This window comes from Lemur catta, chromosome 2 (assembly GCF_020740605.2).
Source record: "Lemur catta isolate mLemCat1 chromosome 2, mLemCat1.pri, whole genome shotgun sequence".
NCBI lineage: Eukaryota > Metazoa > Chordata > Mammalia > Primates > Lemuridae > Lemur > Lemur catta.
In genome coordinates, this window is record NC_059129.1 from 44,484,096 (window position 1) to 44,506,777 (window position 22,682).

General features: G+C 38.2%; 1 protein-coding gene across 4 annotated transcripts in view; it reads right to left on the reverse strand.

Annotated features, from left to right (window-relative positions):
* Positions 1–22,682, reverse strand: part of ILRUN (inflammation and lipid regulator with UBA-like and NBR1-like domains) — a 92,122-nt gene that overhangs the window by 45,598 nt on the left and 23,842 nt on the right. For all 4 annotated transcript variants that reach the window (XM_045543529.1, XM_045543531.1, XM_045543533.1 and 1 more), the window contains exons 2-3: positions 11,805–11,959; positions 5,940–6,137 (exon numbers count right to left, since the gene is read on the reverse strand). In XM_045543529.1, coding sequence (XP_045399485.1) covers positions 5,940–6,137; positions 11,805–11,959 — 353 coding nt within the window. The remainder of the gene's footprint in view (positions 1–5,939; positions 6,138–11,804; positions 11,960–22,682) is intronic.

Here is a 22,682-nt window from a genome sequence, read left to right on the forward strand (position 1 = left end):
TTCTAAACTCTGAGAAACTAAATGAATAATGTATAAGTATTTAATCAACATGTGAAATGTCCCTAGGGATCCATATGAAGTATTTAATAAGAACCACTTCAAGTGAGGAATTCCCCATCAGCACAAGATAACCAAATTATCGCTTGACCTTAGCTTACTTTACAACTAGGATCCTGTGATTTAGAGGAAACCACTATGGTGCAGGAGCAAATCTCTCCTGTGGAATTCTGGAAGAAGGCACTCTGCTAGAAGAGAGGAGGCATGTTACTGTTGGTACCCAGGCTAAAACAAGGACAACCACTCATGCTGCCTACTCCCTGCTCAGGGCACAATGTCCTATAGAACTGTTTATCTCCCAACAGGCAGGAACTCATTGGGGAACACTGATACCCAACTATCTAAGAGTAGCCCTGCCAATCTCACCCTAATGCCCACTCACTCTAGAAGTGGGGAAAGGACTTGGGGACCATATACCACACACTCACTAAACCCTAACGAGTATCAACACCCTAGAGCCAAAGTTTCCTTCTGAACCCCATTTGGTAGTAAGGCCCCAATTAATCACAAAGATCATAAAATTACTTTTGTTAATTTACAACTATTGTGTATATCTAATTTATAACTTTTACTATAATAGATCTTAGGCAAATCACTAATTCTCTCTGGTCTTCAGTTTCCTCATCCACAAAATATAGCTAATATTTCCTTCATAAGGTAATTTATATGCAAAAAGCCCAACGCAATACCTGATACACAGTACTAGAATTTGCTAGTTAAGTACTAAAATTTGCTAGTACTTCCTATTATTTGCTTATAGTTGCTACTTAGAGAAAAGCTAAGAAGCAAATTTTATCTAAGAAGCTAATTCCTTTGGTGGGATAGAGTTCAGAGGGGTATCAAGTCAGTAAAAAGATGATTAAATGCTGGGGTTTAAAAATAAATCTGCCAAGAATCAGATACTTAAGAGTCCTCGGCCGGGTGCGGTGGCTCACGCCTGTAATCCTAGCACTCTGGGAGGCCGAGGCGGGTGGATTGCTTGAGGTCAGGAGTTCGAGACCAGCCTCAGCAAGAGCGAGACCCCAGTCTCTACTAAAAATAGAAAGAAATTATCTGGCCAACTAAAAATCTATATAGAAAAAATTAGCCGGGCATAGTGGCGCATGCCTGTAGTCCCAGCTACTCGGGAGGCTGAGGCAGTAGGATCGCTTAAGCCGAGGAGTCTGAGGTTGCTGTGAGCTAGGCTGACGCCACGGCACTCATTCTAGCCTGGGCAACACAGCGAGACTCTGTCTCAAAAAAAAAAAAAAAAAAAAAAAAAAAGAGTCTTCAACCAAGAGTTAAAACAATTTTTTTTTTTGGAGACAGAGTCTCACTCTGTTGCCCAGGCTCGAGTACCATGGCATCAGTCTAGCTCACAGCAACCTCAAACTCCTGAGCTCAAGAAATCCTTCTGTCTCAGCCTCCCGAGTAGTTGGGACTACAGGCATGCGCCACCATGCCTGGCTAATTTTTTTTTTATATATATATTTTTAGCTGTCCAGATCATTTCTTTCTATTTTTAGTAGAGATGGGGTCTCGCTCTTTCTCAGGCTGGTCTCAAACTCCTGACCTCGAGTGATCCACCCGCCTCGGCCTCCCAGAGTGCTGGGATTACAGGCATGAGCCACCGCGCCTGGCCCAAGAGTTAAAAATTTACGTGGTGGTGGACAGTGTTTGTTGTCAGTATAAATTGGTGAAGCTACAGGTATTTAGTGAGAGGGGCCAGGGGTCTTGTAATATGCCCCACATAATGAACTATCCACACAATATGCCAATAGCCAGCACGCCCACTGGGAAGCTTGGAGAGAGTGCAACCAATCTAAAATGGGGAGGGAGGGTACCCACTTTGTAAAATATTAAATATAGCAAAAATTCCTTTTGAAGAAGAGAAATGGACTGAAACAACATAAGAGTTATTATAAAAATAAAGAGAGTGCCAGCCTGAGCAAGAGCAAGACCCTGTCTCTACATAAAATAGAAAAATTAGCAAGGAATAGTGGTATGCACCTATAGTCCCAGCTACTCGGGAGGCTGAAGCAGGAGAATAGCTTGAGCCCAACAGTTTGAGGTTGCAGTGAACTATGACACCACTGCAATCTAGCCCAGGTGACAGCAAGACCCTGTCATTCATTCATTCATTCATACATACATACATACATACATACACACATAGAGTGGATTCTTTCTAGAGAAGACCATCTAAAGATTACAGAAGAGACCACCCTACCGAAAACAAACAAAAAGCAATCTTTGTTGTTAAAACAGAAAGATAAAGTACAGAGAAGATACTTAACTTGTCCAAGTTTGTGCCCAGGGAACCTAGTCCTACTACAGTCCATGCTCTTACTACTGTACTATACTCAAGGAGCTAGCAAGCTGAGAATGAGCAGAAAAACCTGGGAAGAGCCAGTCATGGTTATTATGGCATTTTATTTTTTCTCCATGTGTTCACAGTTGTAGTTTTATACATTTATATACATATATATTCTGTTAGTCATTTGACATTTCTGATACTAGGATATGTTTTACAATCAATAGTAATTTAGATTCAACGAAATACAGTAGTTTGTAAAATGCAATTAAACTCTTTACTTGAGCAGATAATAGTTTGCAAACTACATACCAGAGAGCTCTGGAGGTCATCTCAAAGAAAGGTAGGGAAACACAGGCCAAGGAGCCCCCTAATTCAACAAAGCAAGTTTCATTTATATCCTGTCCCTTTTTAGGAGGGGGCATTCATATACGCTTAATCAAGGAAAAGATTCCATGGCTTAAGAAAAATGCTTGATCACTACAAAATCAGATGAATTATTAAGATCCCTTGTAGGTATTAGATTCCACAAAGTCCTGAGAAACAACTTACAGACTATAAGATCAAGAAAAACTTTAAATTCTTTATTGTTCCCAAAACAAGTATACAAGGAATCTTCAAAACGTTTATGGAAACTGTGCATTATGAAAAAAACTATGCATGAATTTTGAAATTTTTTTGAACCAAAATAAACTTGTACTAACTTGTTATAACATGTCAGAACAGGATCTAGTTTGAAGTACTAAGAAGAATAAGACATCAGTTTGAAAAAAGCCTCTATCAGAGCAACATGAATACTGTTGAAATTTTTTTTTTTTTTTTTTTGAGACAGAGTCTCACTCTGTTGCCCGCTAGAGTGCTTTGGCGTCAGCCTAGCTCACAGCAACCTCAAACTCCTGGGCTCAAGCGATCTTCCTGCCTCAGCCTCCCAAGTAGCTGGGACTACAGTTATGTGCCACCATGCCTGGCTAATTTTTTCTATATATATTTTTAGCTGTTCATATAATTTCTTTCTATTTTTAGTAGAGATGGGGTCTTTCTCTTGCTCAGGCTGGTCTCGAACTCCTGAGCTCAAACAATCTGCCCATCTCAGCCTCCCAGAGTGCTAGGATTACAGGCGTGAGCCACCGTGCCTGGCCAAATTCTGCTGAAATTGAAGCAAGAACAAATATCAAATTTTTGGTGAAGCTGGGGGGAAGAATGATGAAATCACTGATGCTTTATAAAAAGTTTATAGGGGCCAGGCACGGTGGTGCATGCCTCTAATCCCGGCTACTTAGGAGACTGACGTAAGAGGACCTCTTGAGCCCAGGAGTTCAAGACCAGCCTGGGCAACATAGGCAGACCCTGTCTCCAATTAAAAAAAAAACAACAACAAAAAACAAAAAACAAAGTTTATAGGGGCAATGCCCCCAAAGAAATCAGCAGGTGACAAATGGATAATTCATTTTTAAGAAGAGACAATATTGAAAATGAAGCCCAGAGCAGTAGACCATCCATATCAATTTTTGAGGAAAAAAATTAATCTTATCTGTGCCCTGACTGAAGAAGACTGATGATTAACAGCAGAAACAATAGCCAACACCATAGACATCTCCATTGGTTCAGCTTAAACAACGATGACTGAAAAATTAAAATTGAGCAAACTCTCCACTAAGATCCCAAAACCACTGTGCCTAGATCAGCTACAGACCAGAGCAGAGCTTTCAATGAAAATTTTGAACAAGTGGGATCAAGATCCTGAAGCATTTCTTTCAAGAATTGTAACAGGAGATGGAACATGGCTTTACTATTATAATCCTGAAGACAAATCACAATCAAATCAATGGCTACCAAGAGGTGGAAGTCAAAGCAAAGTGCACTGGTCAAGAGAAAAGGTCATGGCAACAATTTTGGGGGGATGCTCGAGGCATTTTGCTTTTTGACTTTCTGGAGGACCAAAGAACAATAACATCTGCTTATTATGAGAGTGTTTTGAGAAAGTTAGCCAAAGCTTTAGCAGAAAAACACACAGGAAAACTTTACCAGAGAATTCAATATAATAACAAGCATGTGTATAATATTCATGAAAAAGGAGGGATGAATTCCTTAGGTTAGTGGGGAGAGTACACAAGGGGGTAGGAGGGAGGGAGGAAAGGTGACTTAATTAGGGCCTTGAGGGTAAGTAGGAGCTTACTGGAAGACAAAGATATTTCAAGCAATGGGAAGAACATAAGCAAGGGCATGGAGAAGTGAAAGCATGTGGCATCTTCAGGGACTGACTGTGGGTAAGTTAGGAGATGACTGAAGATGAAAATGAAAATAAAGCCAGACCAGGTCATGAGCTTGAAGTCCCATGCCAAGCTTTGGCTTCATTACATTAGGCACAACACTTTTAGGCAAAGAAGAATGTCACATAAGCACTATGAGACACTTTTTCTAATATTAAAATTTTTTGAGACTAAAAATTTTTAAAGTTTCCCTTGGCTCCATAAAACATATACGATTACATTAATTCCAGGACCCCTTGCAATAACTCCAAGGGTTCCACTGGCTTACACTGATTAGGGCCACTGTGATTAAGGAAGACAGAGAGAACAAATGATGACGCCAAGATTTCTGGCCGGATCATCTCAGTGGAGTGCCAATGGAAAGGATGTAAGTTTTATCTGGGAGATGTTAAAATCCAGAATCCTATAGGACATCTAGGTGTTCTTCCCATAAGGGGTTAAAACTTGGGTTTAAGGCTCTGAAAAGAGGACAAAGCCATAGATATGAATTTGAGCAACACCACGTACAGTGTGCTGGTAACAAGTAAAGCCACATGGGTGGATGAAGTCACTGAGCATGAATGGGGCCCAGCTCAGAATCTTGGAATCCCAGGGCAAAGAAAAAACTAGACAGAGACAGAAAGAACATTCAGAGAGAAGGAGAAACAGGAGACATGTCATATGAGGCTAAAAAGTACACATTTCAAAAGACTTATGGTATGGTGCCAGATGATAATTAGAAGGTTGGCTAGTTTGAAGACTGTAAAGAAGATATTGGATTTAGAAACTGGGTAATCAATGATAAACTTTCATTGGTGAGGAGAGTGGGTAAAGGATAGATTGGGTTGAAGAGTGAACGGAAGATATGGAACAAGAGACAATGGGTACAGACCACTGTTCAATAAGTTTGTCAATAAAGAGAAGGAGTGAGATGCGTTGTTAGTCTGACAAGCAGTCAGGATGGAAGAAGTATGCACATTTTGTGCATTATCTGTTTTATATGACTTGTGTCTAACAACTTTGAGAACAAGGACTGCCTTCAGTATTCTTACAGCACATACCAGATTATACAATAAAAATAAGAGCACTACTAAATTATACTTTATAATGCAAAATATAATATCTCATACAGGTCACTAAATTTTACTTAAATTCCTAGGATAAAAGGAAGAGCACTAGACTGAACCAATTAGTCATTAAATTGAAATCATTTACTGCATGGGGTATTTAAAAGAGGCATGCCCTGTTATGCAATTCAACAGGCTCTGTGAGCAACACTGAAGATGTTCTATGATGTTACCTTAATTCCTTCACCCTGGGCTGCACAAGTACATACTCACCTCCATAGTAGAGTCCTGTAGCAGTGCACATCCGCCACTGTCCCTGATACATTCCTGCTCTGCTGGGGCTGCACATCTGGACGCTGACATCTGCAATCTCTTGGGGCTCTAGCGATCTCACCATCACCATGTTCACATGTCCAAACTGGTCTCCCCCGACATATTTAAGACAAACCCCTGGAGGCCAGGCCTCTGCCCCTGAGTTCAAGCAAAAGAAAAAAATGTTAGGCAATCAGTGGTCCTATGCCAGGTGCAGTTTATTATGAAACTCTAGAAAAGAGGCCTCTTTGTATCACATACAGATGTAAACCTACTCACATATCCCTGAGTGATATAATGTTTCACACAACTGATAAGAAGGAATTATCAGAATTAGCATCTTCTGACCAATAGTCTAACCCTATGAGAATGCACACATGACAAAAGCAAGGCAGTTCCTCAAGACAACATGCATTTTAGGTGATCCCCAGGGAAGGCCACACATCACACTGAATCTGTAGAACTTAAAAATGATATCCATGAAGAGCCATGGAGATGAAGCATCGGCCTACATCTTTGGGAGACTGTTTCTTCTACCAAAAAGTCACATATATCCATTTCACTTGAACTTTTTAAGCTGTCATTCAAAGTAAAAATATATCTGATTATTGCCAGATTTTCCATAGAGACAAGAAGATGAAACATACAAGGAGTAATTTGCATGCTATCATGCTCATTTTAAAATTGCCTTTTGCCTCATATGTGACTTTTTTTCCTGTGGTAACTGTAAAATACTCAAGAGCTCAAGAGACTATGTGCAAATACAAAACAGAGGAGTAAAGTGAAAGTTTAGATCTCAGGTTTAAATGCTAGCGGTGAAAATATGAACAAGGGGATGGTTTCCCTTGATAACAACAACAATAAACTGGCGTCCCAGGAGCCAGGCACCAGCCAGAGGGGCTCATGGAAAGGATGGGAATGGCAATACAGAGAAACAGTTTTGGTAGAAAAGGAAGTGCCAAAGGTCTTATTTGGTACCTATTCCTGTGTACCTATTTTCATGTGAACTAATTCAAAATAAGAAGCCTAGGTGTTCACTAGTTCTGATTACTCAAGCTGTATAGGTAGCCACACAATGACTAGATGTGATCTTTCCTGTGAAGTGTCTCTAATACACAGCAACTGATATACTCCTTTTTAACTGCAGACAGAAACCTGTATATATTCTCTTTTGGAATATATACATTCATTATAAAAATTAATCACTGTGAAGAGCTGGACATAGCAGGACTCTCAGAATAGAGGATGATTGTCATTTACCTCCCACTAGTACTCTAGGATGCCTCAGCTCCTTCTCTCAAAGTGCCAGGCTGGTGCTGACATACCTCATGGCTCACTACTAGAAAGGAACCAGGGAGAGAACAGCAGCCATAGTACTACTGCTGAAATCTCAGCTACATTATGAACGATGCTCTCTGTGGCCCTTGAGTCTTAAAGGAGAGCAGCTGAAACAGTAGTTACCATGTTTTGGCATATCCTCTTTTTTAAAAAAAACCCCACCAAAGTGCCCTCTTAAGTTAACCCTATAAACAGTAACCACTGCTGGTGGAGAGGCTATGGATGACATACTGGCAATATATGCAAATTCTCTTTATCTTTCTGGGGCCTGGTGCCTGGCAAAAAGCATATTTGTCTTAGGTCAAGAAAAACAGTAGCTGGCATGAAGCACCTTAGAAAATGTCAGTCTCTTTAAAGACCACTGTCCAAGAGAAAAATTAAACTATTGCTATAGGGCTGAATTCACAATTATTCTTTAAGAAATACATACACATATATGTAACAAGATAGTGTCTGTTTATGTGAAAATCTGAATGTTTCTGTTTTTGAACTTGTAAAAAAATAAGGTAAACCAAGATTGGACATGACTGTCCTGGGCAGACAACCACAAGCAGCTGAGACAGTTGGGACTCTTAGCAATGCAAAAGGGGAGCGCTGCTATAGTCCAGAGAAATTTAGTTGGTAAAACATCAAATGGGTAACATTAAATGATTTGGCTAGGGTCCTGCTCTTCTTGGTACTGCAGATACCTATTATGGCTCAATATGGTATTTGGAGAACCTCTTGAAGAAAAAAGTGGATGAGTTATCCACCATCAACTCTAAAGTATTAATCTGCTTTAACAGGTGAAGAACCTATCATCTGCCTTCTGAGGGTTAACAATTATATATACATAGTTCTTACAATCACAACTGTAGGTCAGAGTTACGTCAGAGAACTCTGAAAAGATCAAAGATACTGATGCTCGATAAAGAAAGAAGGGAAATACCAGTGAGCTGTTTGGACCACTTGACTAAACATACCTAAAATCTGGATTCAAGAAGTATAGTACAACAGGCTTCAAATTAAGTCTCAGTTACAAATTGGCATAATGGAGGATAGATCTACCCAGAAGAAAAGAAAGACTAATCTGTGTTTTATGACTTTCTAAGTTAAGTATCACAATCAGGTATATGACTAAGGCTGTGATTCTTCTGTTACCATGGAATATCACTTTATTTTAAAAACAAACAAACAAAAAAACCTGTTAAGTGGTAATTCTGAGATGGCAAAGAACATCACAAAAATCAAAAGTCTGCAGTCACAGAAAGCCTGGGACATACTAGGTATATGTGACTACAGAAACAGTTTGGACAGTAAGTAATATTCAAGTAGCAATGCAGAAGACAAACCTCAATGAAGATCTCCATTTGAACCACTATGAGTGTGGAGACTACATTTCAAATTAAGCTCCATGAAAGCACAGAGCTTCATCGATCTTGTCACCATTTCTCTCCTGTACCTAATAAAGTGACTGGAATATAATAAAATGTGTTGAATGAATGAAGCAGAATTATCTTCTCTATAATGATACTGAAGAGAAATGTAGAAAGTTAACTATTTTAATGAGCTAAAAGAAAAAGGGTGGAAATAATTGTTCTTCCTCATGTTATATACCCAACACTTTATATTCACTTCTATGTAGGTCAAAACATAAAAATTACTCTCGATCAGTAAGCCCAAGCCAATCTCTCATATGACAATCACAACTATTTCACCAAAGTCAGAGAAACACCAGGGTTATAATAACATGCTCAGCTCAACAATTGCCGCAGGTGGACAACAGAGCATGGCGTTCTAACAACTAAGAAGTTGTAAATGTTGGTCAAGAGAATTCTGTCTACTCACATCTTTGAAGGGAAGGTTTCAAATTTTTACTTTAACCTCCAAGGATTCCTGTTCAGGTTTCCAAAGCTTCCAATACTTTTATACTGACGAAAGTTTAAATCCTAGAATTTTGCACCTATGCTATTAAATGACTCAGCTCTATGTTTCTGTCTGAATCTAACAATTTAAAAAATATTAGGAGTTTCGTTTTAAACAGTGTGTGACATTTACCTACTTTGGGGAAGCTGTTGGGACAGCTATCTGCAGTTCCCATCAATCTCATCTGTTGTATATTTGAATGCCTGGCACACTTAAAACATGACATTAGAGAGTGCCATGAAAATTATTATTTATGGAACTATTTCACTGGTACTTGTCTCTTAGGAAAGGGTTATGAACGAGAGTAAGAGAGCCAGAAGAAAAACAGCTGAGGCCTGCCCTACTGTGTTACTACTCTATTTCCAGAAAGGATTCAAGCCAGATTAGGATGACACCAAAGAACCTGAACATGCATGTTATTCCTTCTCTCTCTCATAACATGCCTATCATTCAGTTATGGTGGCCAGTTTCTCCTTAACCAAAAGGAAAACATTCAGTTTATAGATATAAAACTACTTTACAACTCGTTGAACAATTTCCAGAAGAACAGAAAACCTATTTGTGCAAAGCACCTTGAAAGATAAAATCTCCAGCAACTGCTGCCCAACTTCTCATGAGATGTTCAGGTGCCAGTATGCCCTTTTATAGGAAGAAAGGCTGCAGACTCAGAGGCTGTTTTAAACTTCAGTTACAAAGCAAAAGCAGGACGACAAAGTGGTCAGACCCACCAAGAGAGACTGTTCTAAGTCAAGGTGAAAGGTAGGCCTCTTATGGGTTCTGATTCAACATGCTAACCATTATATATCTACCTCCCCCAAGCCCCATTTACCCAAGGAACTGTCTAAAGTGAGTTGATTTATCAAGAGGCTTTCTGAAATATAAAATGGTTATTCTGCAACAAGATGGTATTTAAAACATTTCAACAGTACTCTAACAACTCTGAGTATTTAAAAACACTAAGGAACTCATGGAAAGCCAGACCATTTTCAGTGTTTTCGTAAGTAGCCAAGGTACTGGCTTCACTTTAAAATAAATAAATAAAACTTTTGAGTAAGTCATACTTCCCAAACAAACTTCACTCATAAACAAAATTGCACGTGTAGGTTCCAAAAGCATTTTTTGATCAGTAACACAGGAAGTTTTAGTAATTCAGAGAAGAAACATGATAAATAGAAGCTGAACTGGAGATCGTTTTGGTATTTTTAAAAGCAGGCAAAATTAAGAAAAGTGAGAAAGAAATTAGTCAAAGTAAAGAAAATTAGACTTTGAACAAGAATTTCAAGAAAAATAGAAAATACGGCTATCTTCCTTTGTTACCATGTGCCTCCCAAACTAACAATGCACCACTGCTATAACCAAAAAAGAAAGGGAGCTAATGAAAATTTTACAAAGCCACAGGTGTCCTGAGTCACCTACAACACTGGGTCAGTCCAGATTATGTGACACACTGAACTTTCCTCCAAGGGAGAGTTACTTCTAAATATATGCCAGAAAAACTAAGAATAACAAATAGATTTGGTACATTAATTCTTATATAAAAGGCTGGTATAGCCGGTCTTTCCCCACCATAAAGTATTGAATAAAAAGTAAACCAAGTCAATAAAAAGTCATTTTTACAGGTTTGAGTCCCCTAGAGTTTTATGTCATCTCACATCAAACTACCTTGCTAGACAGGGTACCTCCATACCCACATATTTTTAGCTAAATACTCTTTTAGACCCAATTTTCCATCTCTTAGAATTTCTCTGGAAGTCCTCATTAACAAGGAAGTTAAAACACTCTCAGTCAACATAAACTGTCATTCAATGGGACAAGAGATACTAAACCTATTCAAATAAAAAAAAGTCATCAGAATTTAGTAAATAAAAGGTATTAACAATTCTCAAACACATATTCAGATACTATTTTCAAAGAACTATGATTAACTTATTTCTAATTTGTCTTAAAAGAAATAGCAGTACCTCAAAACAATGTCTTTTGCTATTTTTTAAACTAACAATTTCTTTCCCCTTCTGAGCAAATTCCCACACTTTTTACCCTATTTTTCAAAGTGGTATTAATTAATGTATCAGATATCCTAATGAAATTTCATAGAAGATTCTCTCATCCTTGTGGTTACAAAGAAATGAGCTTTCAAAAGAGCAGATGCTCACAGCTCTTTCCAACTACCCTGTTCTATTCAAGGATATACCTCCCCTAGCCTGCTGGAAATGACTGGAAGATTAATTAGAGCAGAAATAAAATGATGAAGTGAAACTATACAGGTAGAGACAATACCCCACCACATACAAGTCTGTTTCCTAGTACCAAATGAATACTGGAGTGTGTTTAGATGCCACTATGTCATAGGTAGCTTAGAAGCATGAAACCTAAATCCTTCTTCCTATTCTTGAGCAAAGGGTATTTCACTAATGTTTGGTCATCATTCCAATATAAGAAAATTCAATATATCATGTGTAAGAAAAAAGCTCAGAGTTACACAATCATATACACGAGCTAAAATATTTCCTTCTTATTTCTTTTAACTATTAAGAAAAGAAAACCGGACAATGGAGCATTGCCCATTATACATAATACACTTACCAGAATTCTGGATCCGCCATGTTTTTATAAACTGAGTATCAGGAGGTATTGACTCCCCTTCTCCTATGGTGACATCTTCAACAAAGGACATAGAGGGTACACTGATGTTTGGGCTCTCAAAGTCATAATAGGCGCCAATTGCTGCTTGTAGGTTCCTACAAAAAAAAAGAAAAGGCAAAAGACTTCAGTCCTGTCCACAGGATATTATCCTAATTGTCAAAAGGGAAAAGCCTGTATTTTAGGATTTGTCCCAACCTGAGGCTCTTTAAAGCCATCTGTTCTGGCTGAGGAATAACAGGAAAAACACACTTGTATTATCACTTTCTTTTCAAGGTACCCACAATAGAAAGTAACAAATATTAGTACAATCAGCAACCATGAGGAAATCTATTACCTACAGAATAGCAAGAATGGGTAATGAAGTCAATTAATAGAGAGCTCTTCTGTAACTGTGACTGTGGGATTCAAAGAAACCCCACTTTTTAAAATATTCTAATTATTTTTTGAAAAAGTAATATATGCAATGGTTAAAAAAGTTTCACACAAAGAAAAATAGCCATCTTATCTCTTCTTCCCTCAATACACAAGCACACATAACTGTTCATACTACTTTCTTAAATTCCCTTCCAGAACTTTCTTATTGCATATACAAGCAAACATGATATATAGATATATTATTTTCCATTTTTACACAATTGGTACCATAATATACATTGGCCTTTGCTTTATTCTCTTAACACTGTATCTTGAAGACATTTCTGTCAGTACATAAATAATATCCACATTGTTTTTTACAGTTGTATCCATTATATAGATATATCATTATTTATTTAACTTGTCAACTTTGCTTCCAATCATTAACTCTTCCCTGAATAAGCTTAAGCACACCTCATTTTGTATACATGGAAGTATATCCATGTAATAAATTCCCATAAGTGATATTGCTGAGTCAAAGGGTATATATTTGGGGTTATAATAAATATACCAAACTTTCCTCAATAAAAGTTGTATACTAATGCTCTCACCAAGAATATAAGAGGAATGCCTATTTCTCTACTTCCTTATCATCAATTTCTCCAATATTTTGAATTTCTGCCAGTCTAATAGGTAAAAAAAATAATGTCTCAATGAGGTCTTAAAATGCTTTTCTCTTAATATAAGAAAGGTTGAGTATCTTTTTACATGTTTAAAAGCAATTTGTATTACAGTTTCTTTCTTGGAAGCACCATTTTCTAAATATTGGTGTTCTTTTTTACTCTAAACTCCCTTTTGTCAGAATGAACTACCAAGCACATAAACCAGGGTTCCCAATTGAACAGAATCACATGATTGACAACTTGGTTCATCAGTGCCAGAAACCAAAGGCCAAGGGGTTTAAGTAAGCTGTGTTCATTACAGAGATCAAAAAAAACTGTTGGTAATTACATTAACCGCTTCTCTTTTGGTCTTGCTCAAACCAATGACATCATCCCCAGTTTCTACAGTAGACAACAACCCAAACTGCATGTTTCTAAACATAACCCGACTATAAACCAATGGATCCAGTGGGCTGTTTTTAATTACGCATAAACATAGCACAATACAAGCTCTGACAGTACACAACTGTTCAACAGACATGCTATTAACAGCAAATACTTTTCTGCTGGGGCCCTGCCTGCTCTTCCAGGTGTTTGCAGCTGCCAGAAAGGAAGGGTATATTTAGAGCAGCTACCTCAGGTCAAGCCTCATGCAATGGTGGCCTGTCATACTAGTAATGACTGGAATTACAACAACACCAACTGCCTTCCTATCGTATGCGTGCTTGATAAAATTTACATGGAGCAGAGCTGGGCCAGGGGCCAAACTGCACCTGTTTGCTTGACTGTTCCACGCAAAGGCTTGGACTAAAGTCTTCTTGGCAGTTTCCTATCTAGCTGACAGTGATCCAAAGTGAAGGATATGTGACTGGTTAAACTTGGGGAAGTTCAGCTTCTACCATTCACAAACAGGCTTAGAAATACGTCTGGAATAAGCCTTATACTTAGGGATGGGGCATAAAATGAGAAAAATAAGCCTAATTCGCAACTGGTTCTTTTGAGAACGTTTTGGAAAAGCTGTATGTGCACCTTTTTGTTAAGATAATTTTTGTGCCATAGGTTTCTAGCAAGTGGCCTACTGAATTGTTTCCTGTTCACTTGGCTGTAAAATATGCTTGGGAAGGAAGAAATTATTTGTGCACTCAGGACAATTGCCAATTCTCGTCCCTAACCTGTGTCATATTTCATCCCTTGGCTCTGCCATCAGGACAGGATTTCAAGACCACTGCAGTAGGAGCATTTAACAAGTGGAAAAGTCAAGCTACCCTACTTAGGCAGATCCATCCCCCCCCCCTCAAATCTCCTTTCACACATTTCCAAGTTGTCCCATAGTTGAAGCCAACAAAACTGCTTACTTATACCTGTATTATACAGGTAATTCAGCCAGAGAAAGATTAAGAAACATTTTTAAAGCCCAAACTGAAACTGAAAGCAGTGAACGGGAATCCTGGCAGGAAGCTGGAGTGGAGGATGACAAAGCAAATTCATTTCCCAAGTACAAGGCGGAAAGTGGACTTTAGCCCAGTGGTGCTCTAACTAATCAGGTAGGTACACAGCTCCAAATGTGGGTACACAGTGAACTGGAGCTCAGACCATTCAGATTACTGCCCCACTGGGCCGAGTAGGAAGATCAAACAGCTCCAATTCAATGTCAGAAAAGCAGACATGACAGCATATAGTCCTGTTCAAAACAACATACTCAGCTATTATTAGCCAACAAGAAATTCTACACGAAATAGAGCTGGCTGAAGTGATGGGAAAGGGGAAACACTGACCCAGTATTCAGTCCAGTCTGAAAGTTTAAACTTTCAGGTTACTTCAGTGTTCTGCTCAAAAAAGTTTTTAATCTGATTTCAGATAGTTAAAAGCACCCTGAAGAACAGAGACAACCTAATAGCGGGGAAAAAAATGCACGTGTTAAAGTGGATGGTGGTGATGGCTGCACAACACAGTGAATATACTTTGTGTCATGGTACACGTACACTTAAAATGGTTAAAATGGTAAATTTTATGTGATGTATATTTTACCACAATAAAAAAAAATTTTTTTTTTAAAGAATATAATCTTTAGAGTCACCACTCACCCTTGGCTGTGGGGCTTTGAGCAAGGGGCTAAGACTTTACATCAGTTTTACTCATCTGCAAAACCGAGTTGATACCACCTATCTCATTATTAGGTTGGTTGTAAAGATTGCTGAGGTAATGTACTGTAAATGTCCTAGGTTGGCAGTCATTCATTCAACAAATATTTAATGAATGAGCATTTATTCCATGTGCTAGGCACTTGGCCTGGGGCCAGGGACAGAGGATAGCAAGACAGGCAGGGCCCCTGCCTTCAAAGTTAATAGTCTAGTTGACTGCAGCTAACCAGGGACACTAAAACAAAGGTAACTCCAAATGCCTCCCACACAGAGGCTGTAAGTCCAAAGCAGCGTTTCTTAGTTAGGGTGAAAGATGGGCATGGCGCAGTTTCAACTGCACTGACAATCAAGTTAACCTGAATTAGAGTAAAAGAATTTGATGACACTGACATGTGTTCCTTGATGAAATACAATTTTGTTCAGTCTTCATTTTATAGATGAGGCCACTAGTCACTGACAGGTAATTTGTCCCAGGCTAGACAGTCAATTACTAGAATTTAGAACCATATCTATTCAAAGGCTATTCAAAACTTTTACCCAGAATTTTCCAATTATATAACACTCTGAACATCTGATTTTCTTAAGAACATATTAATTACCATTGTTAATTCTATAAATGAATTAACTGTAATCCCTTAGTTAAACTGAATTCTTAAAAGAACTAATCTTGCATACATTCATAAACCCAGAACATTTATTTTTGTACTATGTATACATACATAAGACAGTAGATTACTGGTCTTATGAAGAAAACCATATACTGGTTATATAGCCAGGGACATCATCCAAAAATATGGGCGTAGAAAACAGTTAAAATCAGAATTAAAACAATGCCTGAAGTCTGAGTATTAGCTCAGATTCTCAGGGAAATAAAATTACATAACTTTTGTTTCCATTCTCTGAATAAGTAAAAAACTCAAAAGGACCCACATTATTTACGAGAAAAAGAAAATTATTCATCTTATTTGGACACAAATTAAAATAGGAAGTCAGAAAAATGATCGGATCCAGTCAGGCATGAACAATAGCAGCATTTTGGAGCTTCAAGTGATAATTATTCCAAATCACAAGAAGGTTCCCTCACCTGTGGTGTGCCTATAATATTGCTACGAAGGCCGCGCACCCACCAGGAATCAGAAAGACCTTACTATCTCTGAATGACCAAAAAAGTACTCTGACTAAAGAAAGGTTCACCAAAACAGATGTTCTTACTAGCTTTCCAACATCCACTCAACAGGAATCTAACATGGAAGACCAAAAAAGAAGGACGGAACAGTGCATACTTATAACTATGGTCAATTTTATGGCCTAGGAAGAAACTGAGACTTTCATTAAAACAGAAAGATGACTGCAAGTAGGGAATGGGAGCTGGGCTAAAGACTTAATGTCAATGTTTTCAACCTAAAAATCAATTCATGGAAACTTTAATATGTGAAGACAGATAGGAAAAAAAAAAAAAAACTGGAAGATTTAATTCCAAGGATGGACAAAGTTCATGTCAACACTTACCCTATTCTTAGAGCCCTATTGAATCCAAAACTGTTTCTTCTCTCTTCTTTTCCTCGCTATCTATTGATCCAATAATTTTATTACTTTTTGAAACTTGTCCTTGTAACTATCATCAGTAGCTATAACTTTTTCCAAGCAGAAAATAAAAAATAAGCACTCTGTCATGAGTAGGAAAAGTGGTGACACTATTCTATTAGGTTAATAACAGTGCATAGTTTTGTAGGAAAATGTCCTTTATTTTTAGGAGATGCATGCAGAAGTGTTTAAGGATGAAAGGTTTGATGTCTACAACTTTCAAATGGTTTCTAAGTCTTTTTTTTTTCTTTATTGTTTTTTGGACAGCTAAAGAGGCCAAGAGGTTTTTAAATCTTATATAGAGAAAGCAAATATGGTAAAAATGTTAACCACTACTGAATCTAGGTGGTAAGCATAAGGGCATACACTCTATGATTCTCCAAAATTTTCTGTAGGCTTGAAAATTTTATAATAAAAAGGTAAATCGAAAAAAAGAAGAAGAAGCCAGAAGAATGAGAAGGTGTCCTTTCTTCTGCCACTGGAATACGTTGAAAAAATTCAATGCACAGAATTATTATAACCATCTTAGAAACATCAGGAGACCTAATGAGGATGAGGCTGATATGCTGACAGTGATAAATCAGAAAGAGGGAAATAATTGTTGTGTCCTTGATGATGTAGTTGAACAACTAAATTAGGCAACCCCAGAGCAATCTTACCCTGAGTATTCTTGTTATTTGAGATAAGATTTGCTTGCTTGTTTTGTTTTGTTTTGTTTTAAGCAGATTCTGAGGACACAGCCACTTACACTGGCATTGTAAGAGTTTAGTTTCTAAGTGCCTTTGGCTAACACATCAGGATCAATCTATTTTGCCTTTTTTAAAAATTGAGGTAAAATTCACATCATCATGAATTCTTAAGTGTACAATTCAGTGACATTTAGTGCATTCACAAAGTCATACAATCACCACCTTTCTTTAGTTTTAAAACTTTTTCATCATCTCATGCCTATTAAATAACCATTTCCCATTCCTCCTCCCCCCATCCCCTGGCAACCACTTAATCTGCTTCCTGTCTCTATGGATTTGCCTATTTGGGATATTTCATATAAGATTCATACAATATGTGATTTTTAATATATTCAAAGAGTTGTGCAACCATAAACAAATGTAACTAATTTTAGAACATTTCCATTACCTCCCACCAAGAAAACCCAAACCCTTTAGCTATTACCCCCAGTGTTCCCATTCCCGTTCCAACAATCCTAGGTAACCACTATTTTATTTTGTATCTCTATAGATTTGCCTACTCTGGACTCCTGACCTCGAGTGATCCACCTGCCTTGGCCTCCCAGAGGGCTAGGACTCCAGGTGTGAGCCACCACGCCCGGCCATATTTGCCTATTCTGGATATTTAATAGGAGTCATATTAATATACGACCCTTTGTGACTGGCTTTTTTCATTTAGCATGTTTTCAAAGTTCATCCAGGCTGTATCATGTATCAGTATTTCATTCCTTTTTATGGCTGAGTAATATTCCACTGTATGTATATACCACATTTTGTTTATCCATTCATCTGTTGATGGACATTATGGTTGTTTCTACCTTTTCGCTATTATGAGTAACCACAAAAAACTGTGTTAACTTCAGTAAAGTTCTGCAAGACAACACAATCCAATCCAGCCCTCTGGAGAGGAGACATGACACATAAGACCAGAATATAACTTGATTAAGCAAGCTCTTTCTGCCTAAAGCCAGAGATCTGAAACTTCTGAAGGTCAGATAATTAGATCCTTTGCTGAATTTCTGCAACTGAATTCTCTAAGCCACTAAGAAACTGTGAGACCTTGACAAATACAATGTAGACAGCCCATTTCAAATGATTCCCAAGAGCACCCCTCCCAAAATTGCCACCTTCTCCCTCATTATAAAGTATATCTGACAAAAACACAGTTGGAGAGGAAATTCCACAGAAGATTTGAGAATGCACCAAACTCAGAATTTTCCATCCACACATGAGGCAGACACTTTTAAGCTGGAAAAATAAGCTAAGGGACCTGACCTAACTAACCGTAGCTATTTTCTCTAGCAATCCTAGGGACTAAAAAGTCTAATTATAATATTACTAGAGTTGGTTATTTATCAAAGGGAATGCCCCCATATGAAATGAAAAAGCAATGAACTAAAGTTTTAAGGAAGTTCTATCACTAGGAGCTTTTAATTATTTTATCCCTAGTCAAACCCTAAGTCTAGAAAGTGGCATGGTAATGAAAGGGGACAGCTAAAGCATCACAGCCTCCATAAACGAACTAACTCTCACAGTGCCCCTACATCCCCTATGCTTCCTCACAGGTATGCTCCTAAAGAATGTCAGACATGGCTAGGTACAGTGGCTCACACCTGTAATCCTTGCACTTTGGGAGGCCAAGATGGAAGGATTGCTTGAGGCCAGGAATTCAAGACCAGCCTGGGAAACATAGTGAGACCCATTTCTATAATACAAAAATTAGCTGGGTGTGGTGGCATGTGCCTATAGTTCCAGCTACTCACAAGGCTGAGGCAGGAGGATTGCTTGAGCCCCAGAGTTCAAGGTTACAGTGAGCTAGGATCATGCCACTCCACTCTAGCCTGGGCAACAGAGCAAGACTCTGTCTCTAAAAAAATAAAATAATATCAGACATGGGGAATCTTTCTGTGGGCAGCCAGGCTAGACCTTCAGTCCCCTGCCAGTGAAATGAGTTAAGGGGTGACCATGATAAGACTTGCTGACTGTAGCTGATTGGCCCTGCCCTGCAGAAGATGATACATGCTCTGTACTCTTTCTGCTCAGATCCCCAGGGCTAAGAACATTGCCTCAAATGTAGAAGGTGTGAAATAAATATTTGTTGAATAGAAAATTAGTAATCAAAATACAGTATTTTTCTTTTCTCTCTTTTTCTGGTTTCCCTCTCACCATTTTTTACTGGGACTATACAGTGAGGGGCAGGGGAAGGCAAAACAACAACAAAAAATAAATCCTTTGGCCCTCTGACTGCAGGATCATGAAAATGTGTATCATACTAGGGAAAGCATAGCTATCACCCAAAGACCTTAAGCTGGTGGGATGGAGGACCTATGTATGACAAGTAGTATTACAGATGGATCTGACTAGGGGTCATCCCTCATTGGAGACGGGGATGAGAACATTTGTAGTTGCTATTTGCTTTAAAAATGCCCCCCACTTCCAAATAGGACTGTTTAATAAAAAGTGAAGTTATTCCAGAGTTGACATGGAAGTACTCAGGAACGTGGAACTGGAACTGAGAAAGGGTTTCTCTCATAGTATTTGGCCTATAAACTACATATTTGGGAGCTCTGGACAGCTATGGTTCTCTACAGCAGAGAGAGAGGACTACTGCAAACACCTAGATAAAACATACATTGAAAAGAAACCTGGGCCAGGCGCGGTGGCTCACGCCTGTAATCCTAGCACTCTGGGAGGCCGAGGCGGGAGGATTGTTTGAGCTCAGGAATTCGAGACCAGCCTGAGCAAGAGCGAGACCCTGTCTCTACTAAAAATAGAAGGAAATTAGCTGGACAACTAAAAATACATAGAAAAAATTAGCCAGGCATGGTGGTGCATGCCTGTAGTCCCAGCTACTCAGGAGGCTGAGGCAGAAGGATTGCTTGAGCCCAGGAGTTTGAGGTTGCTATGAGCTAGGCTGACGCCATGACACTCTAGCCCCGGCAACAAAGTGAGACTCTGTCTCAAAAAAAAAAAAAAAAGAAAGAAAGAAAAGAAACCTAAAGGTATTTTGAGTCCTTGCTTGCAGTTAGTTGTTCCTGAAGCCCAAACATCTTCCTCTTCTTAGGTTCTGTGTAACATAGCAACATCCTTAAATACCCTCCCACCCCCACTTAGCATTACCTAGTTTGATGTGAGTTTGTTACTTACAACATAATAGATCCAAATTAATTCAAAACTGTATAGTCTGTTCAAGGAATAAAGTCTGAATGCCTGGTGAAAAGGCTATTAAAAAATGTAGAAGAGTAGCTGGAATGGTAAGTTAAAACTTGCTCAGATCCAGCAATTCCACTTCTGGGTATCTAAAAAAACTGAAAGCAGTTCTCAAAAGGAACATCCATGTTCACAGCAGCATTATTCACAATGCCCAAAAGGTAGATACAATCTAAATGTCCATCAAGAGATGAATAAACAAAATGTCGTGTGTGTGTGTGTGTGTGTGCGCGCGTGTGTGTAACTATATGCATATATATTGAATATCATTCAGCTTTAAAAAGGAAGGATATTCTGACACATGCAACATTTTGGTTGAACCCTGAGGACATTATGCTAAGTGAAGTCAGTTACAAAAGTTAAATGTTGTATGAGTCCACTTATATGGGCAATAGGGAATTGTTTAATAGGTATAGAGCTTCCATTTTTTGAGATGAAAAAGTTCTGGAGATTGGTTGTATAACAATGTGAATATACTTAACACTATGGAACTGTACACTTAAAAATGGAAATATGTGTATTTTACCACAATTAAAAAAAAAACTCAGATGGGACCAATAGGCTTCACTGGAAATTTGGAATTACTATTAAAAGGAAAGGAGAGCACAAACGTTTTTATTTAAAAAGTTTTACTGAGGTATAAAATCTACCCATTTCATTTGCACAATTCAATGATTTTTAGTAAAGTTACACAACTGTATAGCTGCCACTACATTTCAGAATATTACCATGTTTCAGAACATTTTCATCATCCTAATAATGTCCCAATCCCCAGAACCCATAAATATGTTAAGTTACATGGCAAAGGGGATTTAAGGTTGCTAATCAGCTGACCTTAAAATAGGAATGATTATCCTGGATTACCCAGATGAACCCAATGAATCACTTCCTTAAGTGTGAAAGAGGGAATGTGAAGAGAAAACCAGATAGATGCCAGTGAGAGAAGGTCCCAGCTTTGAAGATGGAGAAATGGGGCCATGAGCCAAGGAATGCATGTGGCCCCTGGAGGCAAGAAAAGGCAAGGAAACAGATTCTCCAGAAGGAACAGAGCCCTGATGATACCATGCTTTTAGCCCAGTGAGACCCATTTCGAATTTCTGACCTGAACTGTTATGATAATTAAATTTGTGTGTTTTTAAGCCACATAGCTTGTGGTAACTTATTATAACACCAAAAAGTTAATATAATGGCTATACATTGTATTATTCTTTCTACTTTACTGTATACTTGAGTATATTCACCATAAAAATATGAATATAAAGGCAGAATAAAGATTACAATTTAAATGGTGCCTTTTTTTTTTTTCCTTCGGCAGAGTCTTGCTATGTTGCCCAGGCTGTTCTCGAACTTCTAGGCTTAAGGGATCCTCCCATTTCAGCCTTTGTGTAGCTCGGACTACAGGTATGTACCACCACACTGGGCTCAAAATGGTGCTGAGTCATTTCCTTCATCATAACTCTTGCTTCCAAGAACTCAATTTTCCTTCAAAGATGCATGTTTAGAAATAACTCCCATTCTTGTTGCCCCCTGAATTTAACTGTCATGGATACTTCCTCAAATGGCAAACAATCGCTACGTTGAGTGATAACTGAAATTTTTGAAAATGCTGGAACACTGGCCCAGAGGAGACTTGAAAATGTATGATACTCAAAAAGTCCCAGAATGACAAACAAAAAACATAATTCAGACAAAGCTATCTTCATAAACAAAGTTTGTGGTTTACTGTTGTTCATGAAACTTTCTTTCAGACATGGTTTAAAATAGCAGTTATGAAACGATCAGGTAAATCGATAACTAAGCATGGCTTTCAAAAGTTTCTTTAACTAGCAGGGAACTTAGAATAAACTAGCAGTGATCACATACATTGTATCCTACAATCTGGCTGGAGAGCTATTTTCTAAAATATACCAGGAACTTTTGGTTTTGATTTTTTAAAAAGGAAAAAGGTGCAAAACCCCCCAAAATTGTTAACCAACATTCCATCCTTAAATTTAGTTCTTGTTTCTGCATACAGAGATAACTGCATGGGCTTTAAAAAAGTAATACCACACACACACCTCTTGGATATACCTTTGATTAAAATGCTTCACATCTGTCTAATATTTCTTGCCTTTGAAATTTCCTGATAATGTGCTACAG